The 20,557-nt window shown below is 44.9% G+C and overlaps 1 protein-coding gene across 3 annotated transcripts in view; it reads left to right on the forward strand.

The window, feature by feature from the left end:
- The window catches only part of ATP11B (ATPase phospholipid transporting 11B (putative)), a 108,949-nt gene that overhangs the window by 16,041 nt on the left and 72,351 nt on the right, over window positions 1-20,557 (forward strand). For all 3 annotated transcript variants that reach the window (XM_019532779.1, XM_019532781.1, XM_019532780.1), the window contains exons 2-4: window positions 12,856-12,972; window positions 14,315-14,404; window positions 17,956-18,036. In XM_019532779.1, the coding sequence (XP_019388324.1) occupies window positions 12,856-12,972; window positions 14,315-14,404; window positions 17,956-18,036 (288 nt within the window). The remainder of the gene's footprint in view (window positions 1-12,855; window positions 12,973-14,314; window positions 14,405-17,955; window positions 18,037-20,557) is intronic.

A 20,557-nucleotide genomic window follows, 5' to 3' on the forward strand; every position in this document is an offset into this window, starting at 1 on the left:
CCTCGAAGCACCATTCCTGTAGCCGCCAGTTGGTCTCCGCGATGCACGTTTTCATGCCGTCTGCCTCGTCCACTCACTGGCAGGATAGAAGAGAAAACCACCTGTGCGCCCATCTCCTTTAGCACGCACCTTTTGCAACCAGTGCATGAGAAATGGATTATGCATAATTGAGTACTTTTTTCTTTTTAAGAAACTTCACTCATTTATTTTCAGTGGTAATTAATATATCCCCCTTGTAATCAACATGGGAGTACATATACAGAGGCACAATTTGGCAAATTTCTGACAGTTCATCTGCTGTTATTCCAGGTATTTTTCCCTTCCTCATCTTCAAGATTCTGTCATATTTGTCATCAGTCAGTTCTATGGAGAACATGCCACAAGAAAATGGTGTACTATGGAGTACTACTGAAGGAATCTACAGAAAGAGGGGTGGGTGTGGGGGGGAAAAAAGATCTTTTGAGGTTAATTTAGGAAGTCATTCAAATTTTGCTAAAAAGAAGTTTCTCCAGGGTATTCTGGTTAACAGCTTTGCCCTTATGCCAGTTGAGAAACATTTTTTATGACACAACTAGTGGAATAGTTTCCCAAATACCATGCTGGGCTGTTTGTTCTCATTCAGTAAAAAATGATTTTTTTCCCCGCTCCCTGGAATACCTTTGTTCACCCATCATGAGACTCATTTGCTGTGATCATATTTGTCTAATGAGATTGAAGTATGAGTTGGTTACCACAATTTGTGGTAAGCAACTATAGAAACAGAAGGGAGGAAGAGGAAATTGCAGAAAGAGTAGATATTAATTTTACTATTGTTTTCTTTCTTTTTAAATTTGCTGGTGCAGCTCTTTCAAAGACCAGGAACAAATTGTGTGGCAGCATCTAAACCTGAGGGTATCTGGGGTTCTTTATTCTTTGTGGTTAAAACTATGCTTAAAATCGCTGCAAGAAAACTTGCTCCTTTTATGGTACCTTTGCTATGGCAAATTGTGTTTGATTTTTAGCACAGTGAATTGACTGGAAGAATTATTGGCTTGCTGTTTGAGTAGGAATGTGCACAGGCCTCTGAAAATTTGTCCTGTGTGTATCTTTTGATAGAAAATCATTGCATAGTTTCCAGGGCATGGATTTTATTTCTGTTTTTTAATTCAAAATGCATCTGAAGAGCCCCAAATCCCTTCTCTAGCAAAAAGGTCTTCTGCAGTGGTTTTTAGTTCCTTTTTTTTTAATACTTAGCCATGGTGTTGAAGGACCCCATAAAGTATCTCTTTCCTCAGCTAGATTTGTTATCCACAGCTTTTGAGTAGCGGAAGAGGTTTCAGATAAAACTGTTTTATTCTTTCTTTCTTCATCTACTGGAAAATTCAGTTATACGTAAAGTTTCATAATTGTCTTGTTTCTTTTTCTCAGCAGATCATAGTCTTGCATCTTTTCTGCAGAAATGTGAGTTATGAGCAGAAGTATTGCACACTTAAATTTACTTATGGGTAATAAAATAAGTGGTGTATTACTTGTATGTCACATGGTAGTTATGCAGCTCATAAGCAGTGCAGCTGATCCATGAATTTTCCTGCGTTTATTATAAAGCTTGAAATGGCCACTGGTGTGTTGTGAAATTCTTTGATCATGCATCTCACCAGTCACTGCTGAAAAGATGACAGATATCTGCCTTTTCAGTTGGCAGTGTTGTACAGCACGTGTTCTGTTTTAATTGTGAAATGCTGCTATGAGCTAAACTTCCATAATAAAATAATAGCACGTAGGTAGGATTTAAGAGTATGATGGTTTAACAGTGGATACCCTTGTGTATCCCAGAAGCTTGTGGCTGAGTGGCTAACATGACTTTATTGGTTTTCTTGGTTTGCGCTTGCCAGATAAATGAGAGCAGTCTTTTGTTGCGTAGCATTCAGTGAAGCCGCTTTTCATCCTTTCCCTCTTTTTAAGTTACCATATACGTCTCTCAGTATTGCTTACCCAGCACCAGTGTAATATTTTCATAAGACTGTGTAAGTACTTGAATGGGAGTTAAATTCTGATTTCTCTTCTTGATTATGACTGAAATCACCTCTCTGTGTGGCTTTTAAATGCAGCATGTAGTTGTGAGGCATGGTTTCTGTCTGAGGTGAGCTCTGCAGTCAAAAACCAATCCCATATCAGTTGGTTTCCTGCTAAGGGGGAATGTTTTGCTCCACCTCAAAATGTTTTTTTGACTTACAAGTTTACTGAAATTAGGAAGTGGGATGTGAGAGCCTGAACCTTGTTTCTCCCCAAATTTGGCCCAGGTGGCTGGGAACAGTGAGAAGCTATTTTTACTGCTGACTTTGTTCTGGTTTCATTAGTGAAGAGGCTCTTGGACTTTGTAAAGAGACAGCTGTTCAGCTCCCAAAATAAAAACTGTCACTCTTAGCACCTCTTCCTAGCCTCTTAATGAAGCTGGATCTCAAACTCATAGTGGTGGGCACAAGAGGGAGGTGAATGAAAGTTCCCCTCTCTGGAATGGCAGAGAGAGAGGAGCGCAGGAATAACACTATTGTGGACTACACACTTTTATAAAGGTGGGAATGGCTCATAAAGAAAAACAAAAGCACCAGAGATATTGTGATGTCTAAACTCAGAGCCAGTGGATGATGGAGCCAAGGATAGGATTCAGATGACAAATCTTTGGTTGCCACTGACTTCAGGGAAGCTTTGATGAGTTTACTTGAGCTGAGGATCTGGCATGTAGTCTCTGATTCTGGCCCCTATTTCATGGGCTGGACTGGGCACCCTTGAAAGGATGAAATCTTCTGTAGGGCCTAAAAGAACAGCCACTTCTGTGAGGTGGTGTTCGGTTAAACCCCGAGTCTGAAATTACACCTGCTTTTATTTTTAATAAGGTATATTGCAGTTACAGTAAATACTGCTAAAGAAGAAATGTTTTGTTTCTTTACTTAGTTTTGGTTTCGTAGATCTTCTCTGAGTTGCATGGTGAAAGCAACCAAAAGTTATTTTAAAATTACTTAAGAGTGATAATCAAATAACATTCTTATTGGTTTTTAAAGTTGTACATCTTTTGGCTCTTGTTTTGTAAATTGGCATGATTTGTTGTTCGCATTCTGCTGTACTTACACTGACAGTATTATCTGGTTTAATTTCCCTCTGAAAACTGCCTGTAATGCCCTTGAATTCAATACAAGCTGAATTCAACTTGTGGAGGTGAAAAGAAATCAAGTGACCTGTATTTTAGTGCTAGGTAATGCTCTTTCCATGACACAAAAATCAGTAGAAAGGCTCAGCAGTGGCTAAAATATTTAGGCTTTTGTGCTTATAAAGAAGAGATAAAAGGGATCTTTATTGTTATTCTGTTTATCCCCTGTTCTAACTTCTTATTTTCGTGGGGATGGGGGGGAGGGGGGAGGGAGCCGCATTCATCTGGTTCACCCGGTTGAAAAGTCTTAAGGATGTAGTAAGCTTTGAAATTAAGCATCTGTAATTAAGTTGATTCTGAAATCAAGGACTTCTGCTTGTAAGGTAGAAAATATATTTACTGCAATAACTTCAGGAAAATGATACCTTTTATTAGAGGGTATGGATGACAATGGGTCTCTCATAACAGCATGAGCTTAGTTTAAGAGGCCTCATTTCATGTTACTTAGCTGCAGAAACCTCTGTTGGAGTTGAGATGCAGAATAAAAATATTGGGGCAATCCTAATGTGTGGAGAGGCCTTTACCAGCTGCAGTTTAAAAGGAGTAGTGTGTTCTCTGCATCTCTTGACCAGGTTGTATCTTAGTGATAGACCTAGTGCTTACCCTAGACCAGGGGTCAGCATTGTTTTTGGGCAGAATGCCAAAAACACCCACAAACTTGTCTTGTAAGATGTTGGCATGCCAGGACCAGATGGCAGGGGAGCCACCAAGGGCCCAGTCCTTGTTGTGGCAGTGCAGCCTTGGCCCCTTCCCCCGTCTGCCCCCAAGCACATGTGCCAAGCAGAATGCCTTTCCGTGCCATGCTCTGGCACCTGGGCTCGGAGGTTGCCTAGACAGATAAGATGAACTACTTCATTCAGTAAACTTAGTTTTATTGTATAACCAGCTTCATGCATATGGTTAGGAACAAAAATTAAATGGCTTGATAGCAACAGAAATCTAATTTGTACCGTTCACTGACAATGTGCTTGGTTACAGTGCCTACAAACAATTATGTAATGGCACGGTTGTAACGTAATAAAAAATTGGCTGGTGACTTAATCTGAAGAATAGTACTTGAGAGGTCTGGCTTCACTCTAGTTCAGATTTATATTGCCTGGTGTCACCTTAGGGAAGTCCCTGAGACCTTGATACTGCATTTGTGCATGTGCCTCTTTTACCTACTTAAAAAAAAAAAAGTCTTGCTGACTCGGTGAGAATACACAAACATGTACATTTGCTCTCAAAATTGGGTTTTAAATATTTTTGTGTCTCCATTCCCCATCTCTAAAATAGTCCTAATTCTGAACTCATAGGTACCCATATAGTGTGAATCACATGCAAATATTGTGGGAAAGCAGTGCTGTGAGCTGTTAGGTGCCAAAATGCCCTCTTGCAGCTTTGAAAATGTGTGTACACATGTGTTTAGTATATTCAAAATCTTCCACCCAACCCTGAGCTAATACCACAATTTAAAAATGTTTTTCTATCATGATTTTAGCAGTTATAGGCCCTGCTTATTCTGCTTTCCCTTACCCTCCATCTGTCTTAGTCTTTTTTTTTAGCGTAATTACTTCAGAGCAGGGCCACAGAGCCTTAGGTGTGGAAAGCACCTGTGTTTTTGTGAGTGCTGGAGACTTTCCTAGGTCAAAAAGTTCCATGTATACCTGCTGTATTAACCAGAGAATGTTTGGTTTTTTTTCCTCCCCCAAATCTTTCAGTGCTGAATATAACATTTTAGTTATTGTTTTCTTTACAAACAAGTCAAGAAATCAGATTTGCAGCTTCCAGTCCTCTAAAACTCTAGTACTTAAAAGCATTCTTTTATTTTACGTTCTCTGTCAGTGTTTCTACAAGAGACCCTTCATCAGCAACCTATATTTTATCACCTCAAATGTACTACTTTTACACTCTTCCTTAAAAGGTTAATAATGTTTCCTCTTTCTTGCCTCATATTTTTCGACTCCCTTCTCCTAACTGCTCCTTTTGTCTCCTTATTCCAGTCTTATCTTCCTACCTTTTTTCATGGTGAACACTATGACAAGAACAGCTCCCACTACGTGTCTGTCAAAAGTTTATTCTCCTTCAAACCTCTTTGTAATACCATCTGTTTTTTATTCTTCCCCTTCATTTCTGTATTATCTTGTTGCATGTCTTCCTGAATTATATTGTAAGTTCCATGTGGTACACATCAGGTTTGGTTTGTAAATTACTCTTTAGCACCATTAATAATTTGACGAGCAGTTCATATTTTTTATCTTTGTTTACCCACATTCTTGTAAAATTTTTTCATTCAAGTATCTAAAACCTCTCTTCATGAATGGTAAGTATTACTAATACGAGAAATGGAGTAGTTTGCCTTTAATAGGATGTGTTTGTATTAACAGAGCATATAAAACTTAAATCTCTGTCATCTAGGATTTGTTGCACCTATGTTTATCAGATTGCCTATCACAGATATTGTGCTGGAAATCTTATTTCATTCTTGCAGATGTAATACAAATAGATACTTCCGTTGGTTTTTGTCAGGTACTTAGAACAATATAATATGACAGTTTTCATAGTACTTAACATTGTTTTTCATAAAGAAAGTTATAGACTAGTAAGGCTTGAAGGGACAGGTCTGTATAAGTAAGGAATTTTCCTTGAGTTGACTTACTACAAAAGCCTCCTTTATTGTCTGTACAACTGACAAAACAGAGTAATTCAGTTTCTTTAATGATCTCTCTATTGCTGGCGAAGCCTTGGAATATTTACCCCACACTTTGTAGAAAAAGAGATAAGCCTGACAGAGAAAGTGATAAGCATATGGCACAGTCTGGGGACCTGTAGAATGCTGGGGGGGGGGGGGAAAAAGCCAAGTTCCAGGTGTTTGTATATTTTTAGTGCTGCATTGCTTGTCCTGTCCAACAGACATTTGCAGTTTACCTTCAAGATTCACTTTGTTGTGCATTTTCTGAGTTTGGTCTTGTTAACTTATTTCCTTGTTTCTAAAATTGTTTTTAGTTGTTTGTTTGGTTGTTTCCACTGGTTATGAGCTCATTAACTGTTGCATCCCTCTGTTTCCAGTTGTGCTTGTGCCCCTTACTCGCCACCCACAGCTCCCTGCACCCCCCCAGCCCTGCTGGAGAGGGCCCCCAGCTGCCAGGGCTACAGGGCAGCCCCCTGCTGCCTGTGGGAGGCAGCAGCTGCTGCGGCAGGATGGAGCATGGAATCTGGCTCCCCCTTCCCCATGGGCAGCGCAGCCGGAGTGGAGCCTGTTGGGGGGGGCTGCCCACTGTGGGCTTGGGCACCTTGCCCTGCCCCCAGGGGCCTTCACAGCCCAATGGGCAGGGCCTGGTGCAGCAAGGCAGAACAGGGCCAGGCAGGGAAGCTCATGCTGCCACCAGGAGCTCCACATTGCTGTGGCAAGGCACCCCCTGCCTGCCTGGCAGCTGAGGGTTGCAACTGCATGCCACCACCTTTGCTGCTGACAAGTGGGCAGGGAGTGCCTCCCTATAGCAGCGCGAGGCTCTTGGCAGCAGCATTAAGCCTCCATGCCATGCTGGGTCCTGCCTGCTGGGTCTTGCCTGCTGGGCCACACAGGCCCAGGGGGAGGGCAGTAGGGCAGGGAACCCAAGCCCGCAGTGGGCAGCCCATGCCCACCTCTGCTGTGAATACAAACCAGCAGGGCATGTGCCCCGCATGCCTTCCCAGGAGCACATGCAGCGGCAGAGATCCAACCCTCCTCATCCCCCAGAAAAGCCATCCTCAGCTCTGTCCTGTTCCCCACTCAGGGTGTTGGTGCCCCTCGTTCCAGGCCACAGCCCACTGGGCCCTGCCAGTGCTCTTCTCCCCACCCACAGCCCCATGGCCTTGCCAGTGCCCATAACTTTCCACCCAGCTTCCTGGCCCTGCCAGTGCTCCTCACTTTCCACCCATAGTCCCCAACCCCCCAGCCCTGCTGGTGCCCTTCATTCACAACCTGCAGCCCGCTGCCCCCTCTCTGGTCCTGCCAGATGGGGCCCCCAAGCCATCAGGACTATGAGACCTGGGCCAGGGCTGGCAGCCCCTTTCCCACTGCCCTCTCCCCCAGCAGTACGCAAGCCCTGGCTACAACTTGTGGGAGGTAGTGGCTGCTACAGCTGGAGTAGGGTGCAGAGCCCACTGTGGGGGGAGGATGCAAGCTACCCACTGTTGGCTCAGGGTTCCACGCTCTGCTGCTTGCCTCCTGGGGCCTCTGCAACCCAGCAGGCAGGACCCAGTGCAGGAGGGCAGAGCAGGGTGAGCAGGATTGGTGCAGCTGGGAGCTGCGCCACCATAGCGAGGTGGCCCCTTCCCACCCAGCAGCAGTGGTGCAGAGTTGTGAACATGCGGCCAGCAAGGAGCTCTTGGTGGTGCCACCAGGCCTGTCTGCCCTGCTCTCCCCTCCTGCACTGGGTCCTGCATTCTGGGCCACAGAGGCCCTGGAGGGAGGGCAGCAGGGCGGGGAGCCCTGAGCCCACAGTGGGTAGCCTGTATACTCCCCTGCCCCATGCATAAATCTGGGGGGAGCATATGCCCCCTTCCCTAAGAGTGCATGTAGTAGCGGGGAATCCCACCCCCCATCTCAAACAAGCTGCCCATGTCCTCATCCCGTTCCCCAGCCAGGCCCCGTGGTTGTGTATTCATGCCTTGGCCCTGGGCCCTACACACTGCCCTGGCTAGGCAGCACCCCGAGCCCCAGCCCTGCCCCACTCCTTTCTTTCCTTTCTCACCATGGTGGCCTCAGTCTGCCACCAATTCCCACAGACTTACCGTCTCTTCATGCTGCCTGCCTCCCACTTGCACGTGAGCATGTGGACATGCATGTGGCACAACAGGCCTGATCACCCTATTCCTATTCTGCCCAGCCCAAGCAGCTGCTTCCAGGCTGGAACTCTACCAGCCTGCAGTGGGAAACCTGCCATTTCCCACATTTTTCTCTTTAAAGCAGAAGGTCTGTGGTTTTCAGTGTTTCTCCACACTGTGACCGGGGCGGGGGCATCGCTTGGACCAATCACAGACCTGTCTAGGGCAGTCCGCCCACCTGCCTCATCTCTGTTGCGATATAATACGAAGTTGTTTCTAGGCGGGGGGGGGCTGCCCATTTTGTGCCCTGATGCCAAGGCTGTACTACACAACTCCAACCTCCCCTTTACCATGTCCCATGCCTTACAGATGGCATCCAAAGTACCCCTAACTCCCCTGGCCCCATAGTTTGGGCCAGTGGCCTAGTGTGGCCAAGCAATTTACTATTATTTCCCTGGCCCAAATGCTGGGCTGCACTCTGCTTTGGGTCCAGACTTGGCCTCAGGCATCCAGAGACTTACCTTAGCCCCAAACCCCTTAACTGGGACCTCCATTCATCCCCCCTTACTGGGCTCTATACTTCTCATCAGGCTTCTAGCCCTTTGCTGTCCACCTCTCGCTGGGCCTACAGAGCATTATACCCTGCAGGCCTCGGGTGTCCATAATGTACTTGGACCCCACTCTTGGCCTATGGCCCACTCAGGCGTGTCAGCATACCTGAACCTCACTCTGCTCTAGGCCTCATTTGTTCAGGCCTTGGACCTCCAAGGTCTTGCCCAAGCCTGGTGCTTTTCTGTCAGGATGTGCTCCCTTAGCTTTTCCCCTCCATGTGGTACCCAACGAGGCAACGGGGGCAGAGACTTTCTGGTGCCCATACTTGCCCTTCACTAGAGAGACACAGGTGTGGCATTTCCTGGAAGCTGCCCTGCCACAAGCAGCCCCACCACACTATCCAAACCTAGCAGGGTGTAGTTTTAGGTCATTCCCCAGACCTGCATGCCCTGGTCTTAATCTCACTGGGCTCCTATATGTTGTACCTGGGCTGCTCTCTGTCCTGGACCCTCTATTGCAGCCTCCATCTGCTGGCTTCTTCTCATCTGGCCCCAACTCTCCAGATGCCTCCCATCCAGAGGCTGTGCTTTAGCCTCCATCACTGCCTGCTGTCCAGCTAAGTCCATCTTCCCTTTGGCCATGATGTCTCCCCCATCCAAGGGACCTTCAGCCTCTCTAGGCTCTGGCCCTACCTCCAGGCCAGTCTGGGTGCCAGATAGCTTTCTGCAGCCCTGGCCTGCCCCCTCACTGTGGGCATGCTTGCCCTTTGGATACTCAGGCCCGGGTCCCAGCCTGGACCGGTTGGGATTCCCTGGCCTCAGTGCCACAACAGCTGGCCCTCTTATTCCACAGGAGTCCCTCTCTGGGGACCACCATAAACCTGTCCCTCACAGGGCTCATCTAGAGCCCCAGAGGTCCTACATGAGGCAGCCCTTCACTCAGCTGGGCTTACGTAAGCCCCTAGCCTCACCCATGCCAGTTCTAATCGGGGGCTTGCTTAGCCTCTGTGTAGGCCCACAAGCTATAAGCCCCTTCCTAGGCTGGGTCTTGCTTTCCTTAGACCGAAAGCCTTCTCTCTGGGGCTTGGGAACCTCCTCCTTCCCTGTAGTCCCAACCCCGAATCTCTAGAAGTGCCTGGGAGCAGAAGAGCTCCGCCTGGCCACTGTTAACCAGGCAGCATCCTTGCAGCAACTGCCAGCTGTGCCTCTCAGGGCCTGCTTTTATGCTGAGGCTCTGCAGCCCAGCTCCAATCAAGGGGCCTGCTGGCTGTCATGACTGCCTGATTGGTTCTTCAGTCACCTGCAAGCTGCCTCAGAGCCTGCTCAGGCCCTTAAAGTGGCAGGCACAAAGGCACCCTGCACACAGCAAACGGAAAACCCAGGTCCCTGGATATCACAGTGCTTGTGATGAAGGGCATAATCTTCACTGCAGTTTGCTCTCTTTCAGACTGAAAGAGAATGGAGGAACTGCTTCAGCCTTTCTTTGTTGGACTTGATTTTTAAAATTTTCTTTCTAAGCAGCTAGTGTTGAGGATCTGGAAAAGCTGATGTAGAAATTCTGTAAGGCATTGCTCATCCAGCTAAGTCTGACATTGAGTTGGTAGGGCTAGAATTGACTGAAGCCTAAAGCATGATGGCAAAAACCTCTCTAGCATTATCTTCCTTGACACTAAGCCATGCGAAGTTTGGAGCTCTTGCATCTAGTAAGCCTCTCAGTAAAGAGATTCTTTGAGAGAGAAGAAGCTGTCAGAGGTTCTCAAGAGTGGAGATTTTTGAAAGAGAAATAATTACCAGTAACCCTAGTCCTTTCCTTGTCAAGCAGTTATCTACTAGGTATCCATTAGTCCTGTGCAAAGCAGCTAGTATTCAATTCAGATTTGGAGGGACAGTAATTCGATTTGGCTAGTTTGGATTTGGAGATTTGGCCACCAAATTAGGCCGACTCTCCTCTAAACTGAACAGGTGGTGGTGAGCAGGGCCCTACTCCCAACCCGCTTGCCAGCCTTCCCCCATGGCTGCCTTACCTGGCCCCAGCACTTTTAAAAAAGTCCTGCACTCGCCAGCTGCAGCAACAGCAGTTGGGGCCCCTGAGGGTTTGTGGCAGAGCCCCCCCCCACAAAGTGCGGGGCAGTGGGGGCAGCAGGGAGTGCTGCCGCACAGCAGCTGTTGCATCACGCGGGTACAGTGCGGCTTGGCAGGGTGCCGCGGGGCTCCCTGCACCGTCCAGGAGCTGGGGTCATTTAGGCTGAGCACTGCCAGGCTCTGGGTGACTGCTGGAGCTGCCCCAGCTCTGGGACAGCAGGTGACACCCTGCTGAGCCACACTGCTCACCCTGCCAAGCTGCATGGGTGCCAGGAAGGTGGGGTGGGCAATCACTGCTGCCCCACGGTGCCCTGCACCGTTGGGGGGGGGCGGACTCTGCCACAAGCCCTCAGAGGCCCCAGTCACCACTGGTGCAGCCAGCTTTTTTATTTTTTAAAGTGCCGGGGCATTCAGGGGGGCTGGGGGAGCTGGCAGGGGATGTGGCTGGGCAGGGGTCCCCCCATGGTCCCCCTCCCTCTCCTTGAGGCCCCCTGCCCCTACGTACCAGCATGGAGCCTGGGTCCAGCTCCCTGCAGTTGCAAGCGAGGACTGCCCAAATCTCCAAATTGATTCAGAGGCTTCTGATTCGATTCGGACCTTTTAATGGGTCTCCTGATTCAATGCGGATTTGGCCCCCAAATCAAGCCGAATTTCCTTGGAATCAATCTGCTGTCCAAGCTTCTCACAGCCCTAATATTCACCTGTACGTAACCTCTGAAGACAGATTTATAAAGCATAGCTGAACTGAGGTTAAGAACCAGTTCCTTGGAGAATGAACCACAGCTGTCTGACCTCAGTGGGCAAAACAATTTTGACCGACCTTTCCCCTGGTTCTGTTCTTACCTCTGAACTTTCAGTTTGCAACTTCTGAATGCAAATGTCCACAATTTGTGGTTTCCTTTCACGTTTTAGCATGGGACCCCCCCCAACTTTGAAAACATGCTTAATTTTCTTCCATCAGAGTAGTTACTGTTTCTCTATGCCTAATTTGTCATCAGAACAATAAGCTAGTGAAAATTGTTAAGTTCTGCAGGCAGAAAGGAAATGATTCTGGCATGCAGGGTTAATTGTAACCCCTGCGGTATTCCAGTTGTCCAGGATCAGTCTTGCAGCAGGCTTCTGAAACAGGTTCATTCCCAGTTTAGTGGAACACCCTTTGCAGTAAGAGTCAAGGAAAAGGAACTGCCTAGCATGCTTTATAGTGAAGTACCTAGCGTACTTTTGTGACGATTCACCAAAGCTAGGATAGCAGCAGATACTAGGTGTTGTTTTAAAACAGCAGCAGCAGGAGTAGGGTCAAATATTTGACTGGGAAGTCTGCTGTTTGTTGAGGACTTTGCAGAGCAGCATTATAAATTAAGGATTAATTTAAGAATTATCAGAATTTTTATAAACCACACTTTAAGGATGAATCTATACAGCACTATTTAAAATGTCTTCAACTTGTATGTAGCTCTGTCAGAAGTGCTTGCAGAAGCAGTAGGGCAGTTGGTAGACTCGGATTTGTAGTAAAAATGGAAAATGTTGTAGAGTAAATAATGTGACTGTAGACAGAGCTGCTATTTGAGGCAGAAACTTCTGTATTTCTTTTGGAAAGGAGAGAAATGTCTGACTGTTAGTCTATTTTTTGGGTCTTTTTTTCCCCTTCTCCTACCAGTAAGACTTTTTCCAAACCTGAATTGTAGTATGACATAACGGTACCCCTTGTTTATTTAATCTTTCCCTTGAAATTCAGTTATTTCTTCTAGTTTTCCAAAGTGAAGCTATAAATATCTGTAATATCCTGCTATGCTTTCATCTCCGTTCTTGCTCATCTCTTCCTTATTTGTACCCACACTGAACCAAATTTCCTGCTCAGACTTGCTGTCCTCTGGTTTTACTAATAAGGCAGTAACTTTCACCCTCTGTTTGTACAACTTACAAGTGGTCTCCTTCCTCCTTGATATTTGAGGTTTTTTCTGACACATCCAGAAGGAATGAGTACACATGCACAGTTAGATTTGTTTTTGTTGGATCTCTCAAAATTCTCTAGCCAAAGTGAAGGTTGAAAGAACATATACATTATTCAGAATGTAATTAGGTGCCATTAAAGGCCAACCTGCTAATGAAAGGGAAGATTCTTGGTAAAATTTGGATACTGTTTCAATTTAAGGATTAGCAGAATGTTATAAGCCATTTCTGATCAAAGTATAACTTTTTTTGTAAAATATCTCTTGTTGATCATCTGCTTTTTACTCTTCTGTTTTTTAGGGTTTTGACCCACCGCATCAAAGTGATACACGAACTATTTATATAGCCAACCGTTTTCCCCAGCATGGCCATTACGTTCCCCAGAAATTTGCAGATAATAGAATCATATCATCAAAGGTAAAGACAATCAATATACTTTGTCCAAATTGCCTGATATAGACTGCATGTCACTTAAAACGTCATGGAGTATCTATACATCTAAAATGTAGTTGTATTTCTCTTTTTTTATTTTTATGATGTTTCTCATTAGTCTCATAGCACCTGTGCAACATTTAAAGCTGCAAATGAACCCAAATTAAAAATGCTAGGCCTGTTCTTCAGGTTTCTGGTTTCCCCACCCCATCCAAGAAACCTCCACCTAATTACAGGCTGACCAACATTTAAGAAAAATCCAGCAGAAAAAGAGGCAAGTCTTTGGCTCCCTCTGCTTGTGCACATAAAGGCATTGGATCGAATGAATGATCCATCTAATCATGCCTCCTGCTGCGCTACATGTGTGTGTCAGAAGGCATGATTGTGGGATTGCCTATTAGTTCCAGTCACGCCTTATTGCCACTGCAGAGGAACATAATTGATAAGAAGCAGGCTGTCATAGCTGGGGTCCTCTTTGCTGAGGTGGCTCCCAGCTATGGGGGTTACGTGCAGCCGGGGCCAAGATACTCTGCCACCGATGAGGGTCTTGGTCCCAGCCGTCTGTCATGTGCAGCTGGGGCTGAGAGCCCCACAACTGTCAGGGCACAGCCAGGACCAGGAGTCCCATCAGTTGTGGGGTCTCTTGGTCCCAGCTGTGGGAGCCAAGAGCCCCATTTGTTGCAGGGTCTCTTTAATTGCACAATACCTGTAATATTTAGGGGAGGCCTTCAGTCAGGTTCTCCACAACTATGTGCATCACCTGCATACTTTTAAACATGGGACTGGAGAGAATGGAATCCATAGAGTAGCCAGCCATGCCCCAAAAGTGTAGTGCACATCAGTGTGTAGGATGTTGAGCTGCATGTATCCATTCCTTAGCGCATGCTGGCCATAGGTATGTAAATGTAACTGATGGGGAGAGGATGTCCTTAGTGACTGGAATCCTTACCTAACAAACAACTGATTGGCTCAGGAGGCTGGAGGAAGGTGCAGTGAGGCAGGAAAGTTTTTATTTGCCACTGCTGTAGCATGGCAGCTTCTCTGTCTAGGCCAGTCATGATTTCCGGGTCCTCCACAGGAAAGAACTAGTTATGCTGCAGAGACAGACAAGTGGGGTGGGGGAAAGAAAAACGAACAACGTTTAGAAGGTTGTTAGGTGAAGACCATGAGAATGAGGAAAGGAAAGAGAAAACTACAAGTGAAAGAATTTGGGGGAGGTAGGGGACTGAGTGGAAAAGACTGAAGGAACTTTAAGAGTGCTCTAATTTCATTGGCAATTTATGCTATGTGTTATGTTATATAACCACATTTCTCTCTTTCTTTGCAGTACACGGTGTGGAATTTCGTTCCAAAAAATTTATTTGAGCAGTTCAGAAGAGTAGCCAATTTTTATTTTTTGATTATATTTTTGGTTCAGGTAAGTGGATGAGAATTATAATCTGCTACCATGGAGCTGCAAATTATGATTTATTGGGTTGTAGTCACAGCTCTCATTTTCTTCATTGGGCAAATCATTTAATATTTCTCAGTTTTCCAGTCTGTAAAATTGCTTGCCTAGTTTATAGGGATGTTGGGGACCTAAATACTGAAAGGAAACTCGTGAATTTGGACTGTGAAGCATTACTTTGAATATTTTGTATTTATGTGAACTTCAAATACCCTTAACTTTAATTTTAAAACAGTTTCAGTGTTTGCAGTATTACACAGTTGCAGGACTGCACCAGTGTCTGAAAAACAGTGAAACTGGACAAAGAGAATAAGCAGTAAAAGAAGTTACCTTCCTTTCCTGAAGGGATTTTATCAGGAAGAACTCAGCTGATCACATCCATAAGGACTGTAGCACAAACATGTCTCAGTAAATTCCAAAGTCAGTTCACCTTAATTTTGTATAAATCAATAACATTTAAGCAGAGTAGAATGAGACTTCTGCTGCCACAGTTTCTTTATCTAGTTGTTTTCTGGGCATGGCTTTGCAAAAGTCTGAACTTCCAAGCACACTTGTATTGAATAGTTATGCTTGCCCCTTGAGTTGGGATTGCATTATCCTATAATACTGGAATATAAAATTCCCATTTTCTCCTGGAAGTTCTTTTGGTAAGAGTATTTCATTAAACAGATGTTATGCAGCCCTAAAATTTACAAATTAAACAATGTAGATACGTAAAACAAATTTCTGAAAATTCATCATTGAGGTTGGCAGATGGTCAAAATACATTTAAAAAAAAAAAACCCAGATGCGTGAAGACCTGAGTTGATGCTAGTGCCAAAGCAGCGTAGGACATGTTTAGCCTGTTTTACTACCTGATAGTAATTTCTTTAGATTCTGAATGTGTGTCGTATCATTACCTGACACGTGTAAGGGTATCTTTGTCACCAGTTCAGCAATTGTACTTACAATTTATATACAACTAGACCTGTTCAAAGCGCTTTGTTTCAGAACAGTCTTGAACATCCTTCTGAAGCAGACAGATAAGTCATCTATGCTGTTTTAGAGGTGGGAATACTTGAGAGTTCAAAAGAGTTGCCCAAGGCTTTCAGTAAGTTGATAAGAGAGCTAGAATTAGAATAGGGCAGCTTTTGACTTCCAGTGCTGTCCTTATTCATCCCAAACACTTTGTCTTGTTCCTTGCACCTTCTTTTTTGAATTCAGAAACAGTAGACGTTCAGTAGCATATTTGAAGATTGGAAATATCTTTTTAAACATTTCTAAGTCTTATCTATGTAGGCCAGGAGTCGCCAGCCTTTTCTAATGGTGAGCCAGTGCTTCCACCTGAGGCACCACTATGCACCCTGTCGCCATCCCTGCTATGTATGGAATGCTGCTTTCTAACCCCGCTGGAGCTTCTGCCAAAAATGTGCCATGAAATGTGTGGCAAGCAGCAGCACAGTTTTCAGGGGAGGCTGCATTTCATAGTTTCATAGTGCTTAGGGTTGGAAGGGACCTAAACAGATCATCAGGTCTGACCCCCTGCCCCAAGCAGGATCATATCACCCCCGTCAAATATCTGTCCAGCCTCCCCTTGAAGACTCCCAAGGTAGGCGAGAGCACCACCTCCCTTGGGAGTCCATTCCAGAGCCTGGCAGCTCTGACTGTAAAGTAATGTCTCCTGATGTCCAGCCTGAACCTTCTCTCTAACAATTTGTAGCCATTATTCCTAGTAACCCTGGGTGTGCCTGGGGGAACAGAGCATCTCCCAATTCTCGCTGGTTCCTGCTGGTGAGTTTGTAAATAGCCACCAGATCCCCTCTCAGCCTTCTCTTGTGGAGACTGAATGGGTTCAGGCCCTTTAGCCTCTCCTCGTAGGACCTGAAAAAAGAATTTCTCCCCTGTCGTTTCACTCGCACCTATGTGACCCAGCTGGGACCTGAACTTCGATCTCCCACATGGTAGGCAGAAACTCTGCCACACAGCCACCACTACTTTTGGTGTGTGATAGAGCACTACTCTGCACAGAGCAGTGTTGGAGAGGTGACAGGTGATCGGCTGGCTGTGAGTAGAAGGCGGGCAGATCTGACAGCTGGGTAGCAGCAGATCAGTATACCACTAATAAAATGCAGAATGGATCAGACTTCTTCAGGTTAGATTCAGTCTCTTAACAGTTTATCCCACCTGTGGGCTGTAGGTTGCTGACCTGAGGTGTAGGCTATAGTCATGAATGCTGTTTTCAGCCCTTCTCTTGGGAGAGTAACCTGCTGTTTTAATAGAGTTTAGCATGAATCGTTGTGGGGAGGGGCTATATCTTATACAAACATAAATATAGGTAATGCTCAAAATAGTTATTACTACAAAAACCTTTTAAAACAAAACGTGATTGGCAAAGCCGTATGAGGAACCAGTGTAATTTCATTATGAGCTCCCATTCCAGTAAGGACCTTTTGAGGAGAGATCAGTAATTTTGTCCTGATCCTACTTTTACATCAACCCCTAAATAAACCTAATACATTTGAATAAATGAACATTAGTATTTTGAATTACTCCTTGTATCTTTTCTCTGCAGCTCTTGAACCCACTGCTGTCAAAAGAAGTTGCCAACGCACTTGTAGATGTTGTTTGTGTTGGCACTGCATTTGGTACCACTGCAGAAATTGCACATATCGCACAGCACTAATTGTACTGAGCCTATTTAGTCTAGAGGAGAGAAGACTGAGGGGGGATTAAATAGCAGCCTTCAACTACCTGAAGGGGAGTTCGAAAGAGGATGAAGCTGAACTGTTCTCAGTGGTGACAGATGACAGAACGAGGAGCAATGGGCTCACCTTTCAGCAAGTGAAGTTTAGGTTAGATATTAGGAAGAATTTTCTCACTAAGAGGATAGTAAAGCACTGGAACAGGTTACCCAGAGAGGTGGTGGAATCTCCATCCCTGGGGGTTTTCAAGACCTGGCTAGACAAAGCTTTAGCTGGGATGATCTAGTTGGGGGTGGTCCTGCTCTGAGCAGGGGGTTGGATTAGATGACCTGAGGTCCCTTCCAGCGCTCATTTTCTATGATTTCTATGAAATGATTGAATCTGCACAATTTACTTGTGGGAAGTGGACAGGTGCAATCTGCACAAGGGGATACTTTATAAAAGTTTCATTTTTTTTCAGTTTGAATCAAAGATGACTGTTAGCTTACAAAAATAAAAAGTAGGATAATTCATTACACACTGCATAGAAGCAATTCCATGGAATATCTTAACATTCAACTCAACTTGGTAGGATAGAAAATGGTGTTAAAAGCAAAACGGTGTGATATATACTAGGGAAATAGCCTTTTATGATCTTCACTATTGCTCTTTTATCTGAGGTGTATATCACTGTTGGCACTGCTAGATGTGTGCAGCTATGTTCAGTGCATTAAGAGCCTTGTTGACTTGAATAGTCTTGCTTGTATGGTAAAAATGTTATTGCTTTTGTTTTTTCTAAGTTACTTGGAAAGTATTTTAAAAACAAGCTTGAAACTAACGTTCTCATTTCTTTTTCTCTAGCTTATGATAGATACACCTACCAGTCCTATTACAAGTGGATTGCCATTATTCTTTGTCATAACTGTAACAGCCATAAAGCAGGTATAAAATTAGCTTAAATACCGTGGTTTCTTTTAAAACATTTTTTTTTTTTAATTTAAATGATATAGTCACTATTTATTAGACACTAAACAGTGAAGAACAAATTGGGACATGTGTTTAACATTTGCACCTAAGAAGGTTGAGACTCTGATACTCTGCTTAATGAGTTACAGTGTGCATGATGACTGTAATACCACTCAATGGACAACGAATGACTATCAGAGGGCATTTTTGTTTAAGCTTTGCATGTCAGTTTTTGTAAGACCTTTTCTTAAGGTTTCTCGCTCATTCCCCTGGCACACCTCAGTATGTATTTAAAAAATCTTCATACATAAAACAGGCCAGGAAAGATATTTGAGGGAGATGATGCATTAGAACAACTTGCTCAATGTTTGGCAGCAGTTAAAAGGCAAGTTTATGCCTTAAGGTGAATGGTGCAGGATATACATTAACAGCAAATATGGTACGCTGGCAGATGAAAGGTCATCTCTGGCAAATCATTGCTATTCCTGTCAGACAAAGGAAGTTATAGTAGTTAAAATGGGGAAAAAAAATGTTTTGGGAGTATGATCTTAAAATTAATGTTCAAGCAGTAGATGTTTTTCTTAATAGAACTTAGTTTCATAATGAAGACTCTCAATTTCAAAAGGTCAAACTTTATTAAAGCCAAAGGAGAAAATTTCCTCCTTAGCTCCAAAAAAGGCAACTAGCATTATTCCCACAGCAAGCCGCAAAGCCTACCCCCTACTTTAATCTCGAGGGAGGGAGATCTCTCTTACCCTTTGGCACTGGTGTGTCTGTGAATTAATATTGCATCCTTTTATCCGGCTATTTAGGCACAGAGTGCTCACTTCATGACCACTGAAAGACTGGATGCTCAGTAAGAAGGAAGGCATATAATTCATGGGGCCCAAAGCTTTTCTCCCCTGCTGGCTCAGACAAACCTCTGCTTCTTTGTCTGCATTCATGGGTGAAGTGGGGATATAATTAGTTGCAGAACTATGCACCTTCTTTTTCTAATTCAAAGGAAACTTAAATAATTTCTTTCAGTAGGAACAATGTTACTTGGCAAATGAGCTGAGTAGAGATTTGGGCCATCACGCTCCTTCAGGGAAGATTGGAGACAACCATTTTACAATTGCATGTTGATAAAAGGCAGAGATACAGTATCCCAACTTCACAAAATCTTGTTTTGCAAACTAAACACGCATATTTTGAACTATCCTTTGCTATCGCGAATATATGAATGCTGTTATTTTAGTGGGGCTTTTGGCAACGCTTAAGGTTACATGCAGAATAGACTTACCAAAAATGCAAGTTAGAATTTCATGTTAAATTCACCAGATGTCAAGGATAAAGACATTTGGAATGTAATTTTATTAGACTATTTTCTGTTCATGTGACAGTCTACAACATTGTGTTAATGCTGCAAAGGGAGCCCTGTTAGATTGGCCCAGCTGAGCAGGGTTTGTGTACAAGAAGTTGGGAATTAAATTTGACCACAATAGTCTGGCTTCAAGTATCCTGTGGTATATGAGGTATCTCCAGTATGATGTAGGGAAAGAGTATCAGATGGAAAAACAGCTGACATCAGTGCTTTCTAAAGGTGAGCTTTAATTCCCTGCCAAATATCCTTACTACATTGCTGTTTAGAATTACAGGATTGATGCCTTAAAGTTACCAGATTTTACTAAATCCTTTTCTGCGGGTCACCTTTAACAAGAAGGTGAATCTTATTGCTTTTTCTTACTGTCTGGAAAACACTTTCATTGCTGGTTTGTTCAGGAAGTTTATAGTTGTAGTCCTTCCAATATCCTGCCATGTACCTGTTGTTACAGCATGCCTTTTTCCGCTGTTAAATTTTTTAGCGTTAGGTACAGGAAACTAGAGATGCAGTCATACCATGGTCCAATACTGGATCGACACTGGTATAAAGAGCATTTACTGTATCGGAAATCAGCCTGATGTGGCCGATAATTTGGCCGACAAATGCACATGCATGTGCAGAGCTGCAGCACAGCATGTAGGCGGTGAGGAGCAGAGCCTGGCAGCTTGAAGAGCTGAGTGCAGCTGGTAAGTCTGTTGCAGTGGGAGGGAAGGGGTGGGGTGGGGGGCAGATTAAGGCCCCCACATAAAGGGAGGGAGTGGGGCTGAAGTAAGTGCTACCCGAGTGGTGTGGGGCATAGGATGGAGCCGCAGCTCATTTGGGGGCTACGGGGGGGGGGGCAGATCCTACCGCTGCACGTACCCTGGGAGGGAATGGTAGGGGGTGCGTGTGCCCCTGCATCTGCATGGGGTGGGGCAGAGAAGGCTACAGGCTGGGGTAGTGCTGGGTTCTTCCCAGTGCATGGGGGGGGGCGGGGGTTAGGCCAGGGTTGCACTTGGGACAAGCAACAGTGCTGGGAGGGAGAGGGGGAGGCTATGGCAAATTTTGGGGTGGCTGCAACCCCCCGTAACCCCCTCCCAGCGCAGTCTGCTCCAAGCACAGCTCCAGCCTAAACCCACCCCTCATGCCAGGAAG

This window comes from Crocodylus porosus, unplaced genomic scaffold (assembly GCF_001723895.1).
Source record: "Crocodylus porosus isolate Cpor-Errol unplaced genomic scaffold, CroPor_comp1, whole genome shotgun sequence".
Lineage (NCBI taxonomy): Eukaryota > Metazoa > Chordata > Crocodylia > Crocodylidae > Crocodylus > Crocodylus porosus.